Source organism: Nerophis lumbriciformis, linkage group LG28, assembly GCF_033978685.3.
Source record: "Nerophis lumbriciformis linkage group LG28, RoL_Nlum_v2.1, whole genome shotgun sequence".
Classification (NCBI taxonomy): Eukaryota; Metazoa; Chordata; class Actinopteri; order Syngnathiformes; family Syngnathidae; genus Nerophis; species Nerophis lumbriciformis.
In genome coordinates, this window is record NC_084575.2 from 21900567 (window position 1) to 21913733 (window position 13167).

The 13167-nt window shown below is 39.8% G+C and overlaps 1 protein-coding gene across 3 annotated transcripts in view; it reads left to right on the forward strand.

Annotated features, from left to right (window-relative positions):
• Window positions 1-6865, forward strand: part of LOC133570757 (glutathione hydrolase 7-like) — a 10696-nt gene extending 3831 nt beyond the window's left edge. Inside the window, exons 5-14 of one of the 3 annotated variants that reach the window (XM_072916624.1) lie at window positions 1952-2019; window positions 2085-2158; window positions 2235-2416; window positions 2495-2582; window positions 2658-2779; window positions 2863-2939; window positions 4533-4688; window positions 4770-4875; window positions 6493-6643; window positions 6712-6865. In XM_072916624.1, coding sequence (XP_072772725.1) covers window positions 1952-2019; window positions 2085-2158; window positions 2235-2416; window positions 2495-2582; window positions 2658-2779; window positions 2863-2939; window positions 4533-4688; window positions 4770-4875; window positions 6493-6643; window positions 6712-6839 — 1152 coding nt within the window. In that variant the 3' untranslated portion in view covers window positions 6840-6865. The remainder of the gene's footprint in view (window positions 1-1951; window positions 2020-2084; window positions 2159-2234; window positions 2417-2494; window positions 2583-2657; window positions 2780-2862; window positions 2940-4532; window positions 4689-4769; window positions 4876-6492; window positions 6644-6711) is intronic. The other 2 variants (XM_061923455.2, XM_072916625.1) reach the window with 2 other exon arrangements.
• The last annotated feature ends 6302 nt before the right edge of the window (window positions 6866-13167 follow it).

The window sequence follows — 13167 nt, forward strand, 5'->3', positions numbered from 1 at the left end:
AGTTTGTGCACTTTGGACACAATATAAAGTGCCATACAGTACTGTCAAACAGAAGAGGGTGATGGATCAACTTTCTATTTAATAAGTCAAAACAACTAGATCAGGGTTCGGCAACCTTTACCACTCAAAGAGCCATTTTGACCCGTTTCACAAAATAAAGAAAACAATGGAAGCCACAAAACTCTTGAAATTTAAAATGAAATAACACTGCATACAAAGTTTTTTTTTGCTTTGTGCTATGTATAAACCAGGGGTCTCAGTCACGCGGCCCGCACCTTAATATGAAAATGTAATTTTAGTGCGGCCCGCGAGTTTTATATGAATGCCGCTTGACAGCATCACACTTGCCAACCCTCCCAACTTTTCCGGAAGACTCCCAAATTTCAGAGCAACTATTCTCTCGAATGTCAGCTGATTGTCACCCAAATAACAATAATAAGGGCGTGCTATGATGGCATTGCCTTTAGCGCCCTCTACAACCTGTACAAACAGCTTGCCAGCCCATCACATGTTGTGCGTGGCTTCTGCAGACACACTTAAGTGACTGCAAGGCATACTTGTTCAACAGCCATACAGGTCACACTGAGGGTGCATGTTTAAACAACTTTAACACTTTTACAAATATGCATACTTGCCAACCTTGAGACCTCCGATTTCGGGAGGTGGGGGCGTGGTCGGGGGTGGGGCAGGGCGTGGTTGGGGGCGTGGTTAAGAGGGGAGGAGTATATTGACAGCTAGAATTCACCAAGTCAAGTATTTCATATATATTTATATAATATAATATATATATATATATATATATATAGCTACATCCTGAAAATATGCAAACAAAACTGTGTTTAGATAATTGATACTTCAAACTTGCATAAATAAATCTTAAGGATATAATATAACTTGGCTTCTGAGAGCTTAAAATGTAATTAATAAAATGCTAAAGTTGTTGATAAACAAGCAATTATTTTAATAATTAAACATGGTCATTTTAAATGAATTATTATGATAATTTAAAATTAATTATTTCAAATATGTTTATTTTAATGTATAATTCTAATGCCTGGATGTAATAAGGAGTCAGAAAAAATACAAATAAAAATACAATTAATGTTGATGTTTTTAGCAAAATATAGTAAAAATTTATTTTTTTTAAATATTTTTTTTAAATTAATAAATATATTTATTTTTAGGTAAGATAAACATAATAATACAATTTATCTCTCGTCTGGATGATTGATTTCTTGTCAACCTGTTGTCCTCCCGTTGTGAAAAAAGGCTGTCCTCACTCAGGTGCATTGTTCCGGCTGAAAATCGGGAGATTTTCGGGAGAATATTTGTCCCGGGAGGTTTTCGGGAGTGGCGCTGAATTTCGGGAGTCTCCCGGAAAATTCGGGAGGGTTGGCAAGTATGCTAATATGCGCCACACTGTGACCCACACCAAACAAGAATGACAAAAACATTTCCGGAGAACACCCGCACCGTAACACAACATAAACACAACATCTTGTGTTTATGGGGCGAATCTTATACTGAGGCGATTCAAGAGTTCAAAAAAGAGGTTCGTAAAAGAGTTTAAAAAAGCGGTGTCTGGAACTTGGGCAGATCCTGCCTTCTCTCTGCTTTGTAGTCCTTGGGTTAAAACAATATCTTTCTGTTGATTACAATACATGTAAGAAAACAGAACACCTTCATGTTGCTTCCCCCCCTACACAGTGGAGTTTTACAAGTCTTCTTCTTGGTAGGTTCAAAGACAGCTTTTGGTCTTCTCACTGGGAACTCATTTCAACACAAAGTTTTTGTGATAACTTAGATAAAATTTTTCTAACACTAATTATTCTTTAAAATGTGTTATGTTCATATTTTTGGATGTCTGAAACGGAACAAATTTTCATGATACAAATTTTCATCCGAATTTGTCTGAGCCTAATAAAAACCGACATACTGCTGTATTGTGAAGGCAGGTCTGTTGGTGGGAGTGCCTGGTATGCTCAGAGGGCTGCACCAAGCTCACAGAATGTATGGGAGGTAAAAACACACTTTTATCATAACATTTTCTTGGCCATTTTCTAAACTCATTAATTTCACTGCAGTTTATCTTGGCAAAATGTGGCCGCCAGAGCTGCTGTTGTGGCAAGAGAAGGTTTTAACGTATCTCAAAGTCTTGGTGAGTCCAACCCTTCCACATCACTTCGTCTTCATCATGCATCACATGCTGATGATCGGTCATTTCTTCTAAACAGCTTCTGCAATATCAAATGTGAAAGGAGACTCCCTAATGGGCCGTTTCAGGGCGACCTTCTTCCCAGATGGCAGAGCTCTGCATCCGGGTTCATTTCTCAGGATGCCCAGTGTGGCCCGACTCCTTCAAGTTGACCTGTCCAACTTCTATAGTGGAAATCTATCTCAAGAGATGGAGGAGGAGGTGGAAGACATTCATACTTTAAGTGGCTTTGTTTTGTGGTATTTTTCCAAATCTGGGTTCATTAAGTTTTTGATCTAGGTGCGGGCCCAAGGAGGTGTCCTTAGTCGGGAGGACATTAGTAACTACATTGTGGAAGTAGGGCAGCCATTGGAGGGCCTTTATAAAAGTAAAAACACTACATGGATACAAACTGCACAAATTGATGACATTTGTTGACAAATGTTTGTTATGGTTGTCTTAGAATTTAGAATTTTGGTTCCTGCTCACCCGTCTGCTGCTGCAGCTTTGTTACTTACTGCAAAACTTTTAGAGGGCTTCAACAAGACCGATCGGAATCAAACAGTGCTACGCTGGACCACTAAGGTACTGCAAACTCTAATTGTCAGCTAATGTATATTTTGGTATTTCTATTCAAATCTGTCTTTTTTTTTTCTTTATGTAAAACTGCTCTGAAGGAAGCTGTCAGAATGGGAATCTCTGAATATAACTCGTCAATGACTGGGCTGCTGACTGACATGCTGAGGTAAACCATACTAAGAGTTAACCACACTATTAACACTATTCAGACACATACTGTATGAAGGAAATGACTCGAAAAATAATATAAAAATGATTGAGGCACTAGTACGCTCTATTAATTATACAATACATAAAGAAATCAAAACACAAGTTTAACTTCAAAGTAGCCTATAATTATATTTTTAATTAATTTTATTCTGGAAAAAAAACCTATCAAAACTACTTCATCTACACCATTCAAACAAAATAGTATCTCAAATACAATGGTCAACTGAAAAAAAAAAAAAAAAAAAAAAAGTAATATTGAAAAAAAACATTTTGTCCGAAAAGGAGCAGGAAGAAGCCACCTCCTACTCTGATATAATAATCTGATTCTTTATCAACAATACAATACATAATGCCCTTTTTATTTACTAATATTTAGTATATGAAGTGAAGTGAAATATATTTATATAGCGCTTTTCTCTAGTGACTCAAAGCGCTTTACATAGTGAAACCCAATATCTAAGTTACATTTAAACCAGTGTGGGTGGCACTGGGAGCAGGTGGGTAAAGTGTCTTGCCCAAGGACACAACGGCAGTGACTAGGATGGCGGAAGCGGGGATTGAACCTGCAACCCTCAAGTTGCTGGCACGGCCGCTCTACCAACCGAGCTATACCGCCTGAGAGTATATGATTATAGGATACAGATAAAGGGATATGAATCTTGCAACTCACGATTTGATTCCGATTATTGGGGTTACTCTCTGATACAGAATCGATTCTCAATTCAACACGATTCTCGCAATAGGGACAAGCGGTAGAAGATAGATGGATATAATTTGGTATAATAAAATATAACATTTTCAAAACCAATTATAGGTTACCAATGCTCTTGGCTGCTGGTGACATACAGTATATGCACAATAAATAAGCATGGTGATTGCCTAAAAAACGTATTTTGAAAAATAATTCTAAAAGGAAAAAAATATAATGTATATATTGCGATTATTTCTTCTAAATGATTAATTTTAAAACATTTATCTATTTAGAAGGAATAATCGCAATTTGGGAATAAATTATTTTTTAATTGTTAACTGAATTAAAATCAAAATTTTCGCAACTCAAAAAAATAAGAAATATTTTTGAAAATTATGATTTGATTTAGAATTGTAATAAATTGTGATTATGAAAAAATATTGAAAACATATTTTTGAATATATTATGAATTGCGATCACATCCATAACTAATAATAATAATAATAATAATAACAAACAGTCATTTCATCAATCAATCAATCATGTAGTTTCAGCAAATTACATGGATTATGTGGACAAAACTGTTGGCACTGCCAAAAGTAATGTATAAAAAAAAATACTAAAATCACACCTTTGCACAGATTGCAATCAGATAGCTGTTTGCAGACTGCAAAAACCCCACCCTTCTTGCTGCATGGCAGCCACAAAACACACTTCCACTTGTACACTAGCAACACTCTTATATTTTATGACATGTGTACCTTTTGCAACCCCCTGTGGTGCTGCAGTTTTTTGCAATCTTTGATGTCCCAACTTGAAATGATCAGTATCTGACTAAATATGTGTTCGTTCTTAAAGAAAAGGCTCAGTTGACATGCTTCGCCCCAAAATTTGGCACTCACTTGGCTCTCCACCTGAAGACCAAAGCAGAGTCCACACCATCCAAAAGACAGCGCTGATGTCTGGACAAGTAGAAGTCATGGGACCGGATGGCCTCATGGTGTCGATGGCAGGGTGACAACATGCATGTGGTATTTGCTTCTGTACACACTGACATTCCTTCACCTTATCTCTCATGGATTTACTCTTCTGCAGTTCTTTGAGCAGACCGTTTGGGAGCAGAATCTTAACTCGCTCAGGCATCATTCTTAACAGCCTCATCCTTCAGTTCTACCAGACAAACAAATCTGGCAAGAACCAAGTGAGCAATCAAAGCACCAAAGAACATACAAAACCAAAACCAGTGAAGTTGGCACGTTGCGTAACATCCCATCCATCCATTGTCTACCGCTTGTCCCTTTTGGATGATTTGCTAATCCTTTTCAACTTCTATTCAATTGAATAGACTGCAAAGACAAGATTATTTAAGGTTCGAACTGAGAAACAATTTTTTTTTTGCAAATCATTAACTCAGAATTTAATGGCAGCAACACATTGCAAAAAAGTTGGCACAGGGGAAAATTTACAACTGTTACATGGCCTTTCCTTTTAAAAACACTCAGTAAATTTTTGAAGCTTTTCAAGTGGAATTCTTTCCCATTCTTGCTTGATGTACAGCTTAAGTTGTTCAACAGTCAGGAGTCTCCGTTGTGGTATTATAGGCTTCATAATGCGCCACACATTTTCAATGGGAGACAGGTCTGGACTACAGGCAGGCCAGTCTAGTACCCACACTCTTTTACTATGAAGCCATGCTGTTGTAACAGGTGGCTTGGCATTGTCTTGCTGAAATAAGCAGGGGCGTGTCCATGATAACGTTGCTTGGATGGCAACATATGTTGCTCCAAAACCTGTATGTACCTTTCAGCAATAATGGTGCCTTCACAGATGTGTAAGTTACCCATGCCTTGGGCACTAATACACCCCCATACCATCACAGATGTTGGGTTTTGAACTTTGCGCCTATAATAGTCCGTATGGTTCTTCTCCTTTTTGTTCCGGAGGACACGACGTCCACAGTTTCCAAAAACAATTTGAAATGTGGACTCGTCAGACCACAGAACACTTTTCCACTTTGCCTCAGTCCATCTTAGATGAGCTCGGGCCCAGCGAAGCTTGCGGCGTTTATGGGTGTTGTTGATAAATGGCTTTCGCTTGGCATAGTAGAGTTTTAACTTGCACTTACAGATGTAGCGACCAACTGTAGTTACTGACAGTGGTTTTCTGATGTGTTCCTGAGCCCATGTGGTAATATCCTTTACACACTGATGTCGCTTTTTGATGCAGTACCGCCTGAGGGTCGAAAGTCCGTAATATCATCGCTTACGTGCAGTGATTTCTCCAGATTCTCTGAACCTTTTGATATTACGACCCGTAGATGGTGAAATCCTTAAATTTCTTGCAATAGCTCGTTGAGAAATGTTGTTAAACTGTTTGATGATTTGCTCACGCATTTCTTCACAAAGTGGTGACCCTCGCCCCATCCTTGTTTGTGAATGACTGAGCATTTCATGGAAGCTGCTTTTATACCCAATCATGGCACCCACCTGTTCCCAATTAGCCTGTTCACCTGTGGGATGTTCCAAATAAGTGTTTGATGAGCATTCCTCAACTTTCTCAGTCTTTTTTGCCACTCGTGCCAGCTTTTTTGAAACATGTTGCAGGCATCATATTCCAAATGAGCTAATATTTGTTTTCCAGTTCAAATGTTAAGTATCTTGTCTTTGCAGTCCATTCAATTGAATATGGGTTGAAAAGGATTTGCAAATCATTGTATTTTTTTTAATTTTTTTTTTTACAATTTACACAACTAGCCAACTTCACTGGTTTTGGGTTTTGTATTACATCACTGTTGAACTACTGTTTTTTTTTTAAATAGGGAATTAAAATCCAGCTTGACAAGAGGCCAGCTCTCTCAGCTCTGACACCCACAATTGTGGTACCAGCTTGGCGTGTCTGTGGGACCTACATGGCACTGAGCCTCTCACTGGCAGGACTTGTGGAGCGACCAGATGGAACTATTGTCCAATGTAAGTGTACAAATTTAATGAGTTGTTCCTATATCATCATATATCTTTTATTTTTTTTCCACTGTCAGCACTGTTTCCAGAGGGTAGGGTGCAGACTTTGAATGCAAGTGCCCAGAGTGTCGAAAGCTTGAGAACTGTTGTCCATGGGGTCCTGAGGAACCAAGATGTCATGCAGGAAATTTATGTTCTTTCATGACTTGAATAAAGTCTTTCATGACCTTATGTCTCCATGTTATTTTAAAGTATGAGTGTGTGGTAACATGCTACGTTTACATAAACAACTTTTTGGATCATTTATACCTGCCAGAGTAGTTTTTATGGAGCAAACTTTTCTTTTTAATTTTCCAGAATAAAAATGACGGAATATTCTGACTCGATCAAAATTTCATTCCGATCGAGACAGGTGGTTTATGTCATTCGGATTGCATGAAAACACATCTTCCGAAATTCGGGTTAGAATTATCCTTGATTGATTGAAACTTCAATCCATCCATCCATCTTCTTCCGCTTATCCGAGGTCGGGTCGCGGGGGCAGCAGCCTAAGCAGGGAAGCCCAGACTTCCCTCTCCCCAGCCACTTCGTCCAGCTCCTCCCGGGGGATCCCGAGGCGTTCCCAGGCCAGCCGGAAGACATAGTCTTCCCAACGTGTCCTGGGTCTTCCCCGTGGCCTCCTACCGGTCGGACGTGCCCTAAACACCTCCCTAGGGAGGCGTTCGGGTGGCATCCTGACCAGATGCCCGAACCACCTCATCTGGCTCCTCTCGATGTGGAGGAGAAGCGGCTTTACTTTGAGCTCCCCCCGGATGACAGAGCTTCTCACCCTATCTCTAAGGGAGAGCCCCGCCACCCGACGGAGGAAACTCATTTCGGCCGCTTGTACCCGTGATCTTGTCCTTTCGGTCATGACCCAAAGCTCATGACCATAGGTGAGGATGGGAACGTAGATCGACCGGTAAATCGAGAGCTTTGCCTTCCGGCTCAGCACCTTCTTCACCACAACGGATCGATACAGCGTCCGCATTACTGAAGACGCCGCACCGATCCGCCTGTCGATCTCACGATCCGCTCTTCCCTCACTCGTGAACAAGACTCCGAGGTACTTGAACTCCTCCACTTGGGGCAAGATCTCCTCCCCAACCCGGAGATGGCACTCCACCCTTTTCCGGGCGAGAACCATGGACTCGGACTTGGAGGTGCTGATTCTCATCCCAGTCGCTTCACACTCGGCTGCGAACCGATCCAGTGAGAGCTGAAGATCTTGGCCAGATGAAGCCATCAGGACCACATCATCTGCAAAAAGCAGAGACCTAATCCTGCAGCCACCAAACCAGATACCCTCAACGCCCTGACTGCGCCTAGAAATTCTGTCCATAAAGGTTATGAACAGAATCAGTGACAAAGGGCAGCCCTGGGGAAGATCAACCCTCACTGGAAACGGGTCCGACTTACTGCCAGCAATGCGGACCAAGCTCTGACACTGATTATACAGGAAGCGAACCGCCACAATAAGACAGTCCGTTACCCCATTGATTGAAACTTTTATTAGTAAATTGCACAGTACAGTACATATTTCGTACAATTGACCACTAAATGGTAACACCCGAATAAGTTTTTCAACTTGTTTAAGTCAGGGTCCACGTAAATCAATTCATTCCTTACTGCGCATGCCTTTGATGTCAGATACACTTTGGTGGCGGAGTGTGGACTAAATTTAATAGTCTCTTTAATAGTCTCGGAAAGAAGCGATTGTCTTGCTGCTGTCTCCCCCATTCAACACTTATGTAGACGTAGTATTATATGCTGTTGAGTTTGTTGTAATAAAGTGTTTCTCGCCTTCCTGTCGGTAATTTTAATGAGCTGGCAGCAGCCAGCGTCATCTCAGAAGACCCTCGGGTGCCGTGAATGTCAATCAAGTGACGAAAGTGACGTCATAGTGAAGATTTATGATCGCTCATTTTTAGGTCTATTTTTTTAATGCCTGGCTGGTGATCGACTGACACACCCTCCGCGATCGACCGGTAGCTCGCGATCGACGTAATGAGCACCCCTGATTTAGAGTTACTTCTTTTGTATCTCCTATAGTCTTATTTTATTCAGCTAATGTTTCGTCTGGTACAAAGTGCTTGCATTACGAGTGTCCTTGCTGAGAGAGTCAGAGCATGTGTCGATGTAACAATAAAAGAAGGGATCCAGTTGTCTTATCGAGCTGTTTTATTCCCAAACTTACAGCTACTCCAAGTGTTAACTGCTAGCCTCAAACACATACACAGAGTGTGGAAACATGAAGACGCTCTGCAACCCGTACATAATTGCAACATAAAAAGCACAGAACAGCTACATTTCAAAAAGAGAGGTAAAACAAAAGCAGTGAACAGAAGGAAAAACATGATCAATACCATGATCACGTTTGATAAGCAGAAATGCACAGTCATGTTTGTTTTCAGTGGAAGTCACTGCTTAAGTCAGCACCCGTAGTGAGCAAACTCGTCCAAAACATGGCGTCATAGTACAAATAACACACCTTTCCGTTTATGTTAAGTTCTGCGCACGTTAAAGTAAAGTATTCCGATTTAAGATGCAATGCATGAAAATGCACGTCATACTCAGAGAATTTTGTTCAAGGTCCATGTACAAAGTCACATCCTAATCCAAAAGATGATCAGATTAAATCAATGTCGTCCATGTACACGTGGCTACTCTTCCAAAACATTTTTTGTTAAAATGAAAATAAATACTTAGATATGTTAGACTTATGATTTTAAAGCAAGTTGTCCATCAAATTGTACACTGTAAAAATGACTAAAGACTTTATAGTAAAATTCTGGCGATTGAGTTGCAGGGTTTTTTTTTTCAACGTAAAAGCAACTTTGTTACCCTTTTTTCATTTACAGTAATACATTGTAAAATCGTAACAACCGTAGATTTTACGGTAAAAAAAAACAACTGGCAGCTCAGCTCCATGAATTTTACTGTATGTATTTACCGTTTTGATACTGTTTTTCCATTCCATTTACAATAATATGCTGTAAAATGTCATATGTATTTTACGGTAAAATTCTGACGACTGAGCTGCCAGTTTTTTCTAGTAAAATTTAAAGATTTTTTTTAGAGCACAGGTTAAAAAAAAAAAATCTAATGAATTATATAGTAGGTTGATTGGCAACACTAAATTGCCCCTAGTGTGTAAATGTGAGTGTGAATGTTGTCTGTCTATCTGTGTTGGCCCTGCGATGAAGGGGCGACTTGTCCAGGGTGTACCCTGCCTTCCGCCCGAATGTAGCTGAGATAGGCTCCAGCACCCACTGTGGCCTCAAAAAGGGACAAGCGGTAGAAAATGGATGGATGGAATTTTTTGGCATCTAACGATTCGATCTGATTTCAATTATTGGGGTGACGATTCGATTCTCAATTCAAGCAGATTCTCGATTCAAACCTGTTCTCGTAATGTATTTGGTATAATAATTATAATGAAACGTTTTAAAAACAAGTCACAGCTTAGAAAAGCGCCTTATGGCTGCACGGAGATGGCCTAAAATGTATTTAAAAAAAAAAAACCTGAAAGGGACAAGCTGTAGAAAATGGATGGATGAATAATATGTATTGAAAAACAAAATGTGGATCTCTAATTCATTCTTTTATCGATTTTGGAAAATTAGAAATCGATTTTGAATCGGAATGCATAACAATCGCGATTCGGATGTGAATAATTTTTTGTTGTTGTACATCCATCCATCCATCCATTTTCTACCGCTTGTCCCTTACGGGGTCGCAGGGGGTGCTGGAGCCTATCCCAGCTGTACATGCAATTATTAAATATAAGTGTCTGTATGTCTATATGTATGTATAAATATATATATATAAAGTATACATATTAATATATGTATATATTCATCAAATCAAATCAAATCAACTTTATTTATAAAGCACATTTAAAATTTACCACAGGGGTAGCCAAAGTGCTGTACAATGGGCAAGTTAAAAGATAATACGAGAACCAAGCAAACACAACACAACACAAACAGAGCACGATAAAAAATAAATAACTAAAATAAATAGAACATAAAAACCTAAAAACAGGTTCACAGCAGGTGTATTATGGGGAGCCATAGCAGGGTGGATATCACTCAGTGTTAAAAGCCATGGAATAAAAGTATGTTTTTAAGAGAGATTTAAAAACAGGAAGAGAGGATGTCTGTCTAACACTCAGAAGTAGGTCGTTCCAGAGCTTGGGAGCAGCAGCGGCGAAAGCTCTGTCACCTCTAAGCTTCAGCCTTGTGTCAGGGACCGTCAGTAGCAGCTGATCGGCTGATCTTAGGGATCGGGTGGGGCAGTAAGGCTGAAGGAGGTCGGAGAGATATGTTGGAGCGAGGTTGTTTAGACATTTAAAAACAAATAGAAGGAGTTTAAAATTGATTTGGTAACGCACAGGGAGCCAGTCATGTACCTGTATATGTATATATTCATATAATATTCACTGTTACAAGCAGCCCACTGAGGACAACCTTAACTGTGATGTGGCTCTCCATGAAAACAAGTTTGACACGCTTGTTCTAGAGCTGATTTATGAGTTGCGTTTTCTCCGTAGTTAATGTGTTTTGGGGATTTCTGTGTATTTTGGATGTCGCAGTGCGTTTACCCCAGTCAGCCACTGTAATTACTGCTTGCACAGACAAATTAATTTGGGTTGTTGGAAAGACGTCTTACAGTAAGTACACAACTCCATTTTACCACAAAGCCTGGCAATCACATGACCAAAGTCAGCAGCCCCACACTGTAAAAAGTAACATGAAGTTAGATGAGCCAGCACAAGTCTTTAATGTTTACCTTACAAACTTTGACAAAGAACACATCACGCGTTGTCATGTGAAATAATATTTACGTTTCAGCCTACAACAATTCCACCTCCAACAAGAGAAAACATGTTGCGGTAACTTGTTTTTTTTGTTTTTTAGATACGCAGATGCTAATATTACCCCTTAAATAACATAAGTGACTGTGTAATGTATATATTTTGTGCTACATGCTGCAGTCTCTGTCACTTACATGCGCACACACGGACTAACTGTGGTATTCAAGTACCATAAAAAAAATCACACATTACTCACCAGTTACTCATTACTTCAGTATATTTATTTACTTATATTAATTACTTACTCTTAAGTAATTATTTGGATGACTACTTTTACCTGAGTCATATTACACTAAAGCAGGGGTAGGCAACCCGCGGCTCTTTGATCACTCTGATGCGGCTCAGCTGCATACTTACCGCCCCTCCTGATTTTCCTGGGAGACTTACGGATTTCAGTGCCTCTCCCAGGGCAGATATTCTCAGATTATCACCCTAACAATTATAATAAGGGCGTGCCGTGATGGTACAGCATTTAACGCCCCATACAACCTGTACTAACAGCGTGCCAGCTCATCTACATGTTGTATGCAACTGCTGCTTGCACACGTAGGTGACAGCAAGGCATACTTAGTCAACAGCCACACAGGTTACACTGACGGTGGTCGTATAAAACAACTTTTACACTCTTACTATTATGCGCTACACTGTGAACCAAAACCAAACAAGAATGACAAACACATTTCGGGAGAACATCCGCACCTTAACACAACATAAACACAACAGAACAAATACCCAGAATCCCATGCAGCCCTAACTCTTCCAAGTCTATTTTTACACTCTCAGTTACACTAACTATCTGTCATTTAGCTGGGGAGACCCTACAACTACCTCTCGGGGTCCCAGCACTCTACTGTATGTATTTAATTTAGTTTGCCTTTTCTTTGGCCCACCCCTATAGTATTATTCCTTTTCTCTGCCTCGAGTAAAAAAAAACAGCATCCATATCTTGAAAAAAAACAATGACATGTGTGTTGTTTGGGAACAGTTGGTAATGGTAATGTGCAAAAAAAACTTTTCATGAACTCAACTCTACTTAATGTGTGTTCCTAAATTTGTGTTGGACGTCTTAGATGAAGAGAGCAGTTATGATTTTGAACTAAAAACTAAGGTTTTGGGCATTGATTTCTCTAAACTCATACATTTGCGTCTTCATCACTGAAGGAAAATTCTAATCTGCGGGAGAGAATTCCTCTGCCGTTTTCAAGTATGTTCCTTTTTTTTTCTGAGTCATCAGCTTGCACTCATGTCACAGTGCGTGACTGTTATGATTTTGCTTCCTGGTTTCGATGACCCGCCTTATCTTGCGTCTGATTGGCCAGTCCGTGATGTTTCGCCCTAACCTTAGCCAATCGTGACTCATCATACGAACACCAACCAATCATTATGGATTTTCACCGTATGTTTAAATGTTCTCATTCATCCAGGTCATTGTGTTTTTCTCCCAATTTTTTGGGCCTCAACTCGCAGTCCATTTTCTTTCTTTGTAGCTTGTAGCTTTGATGTAAGCTACCTCGCTACATGGGTCTAAAATAGCTAAGCTACAGGAATTGCTACCCGTTCAAAAAGTAGTGAAGCTACCGCCAAGTCTCTGGGAAATGTAGTTAAGCTATATGTA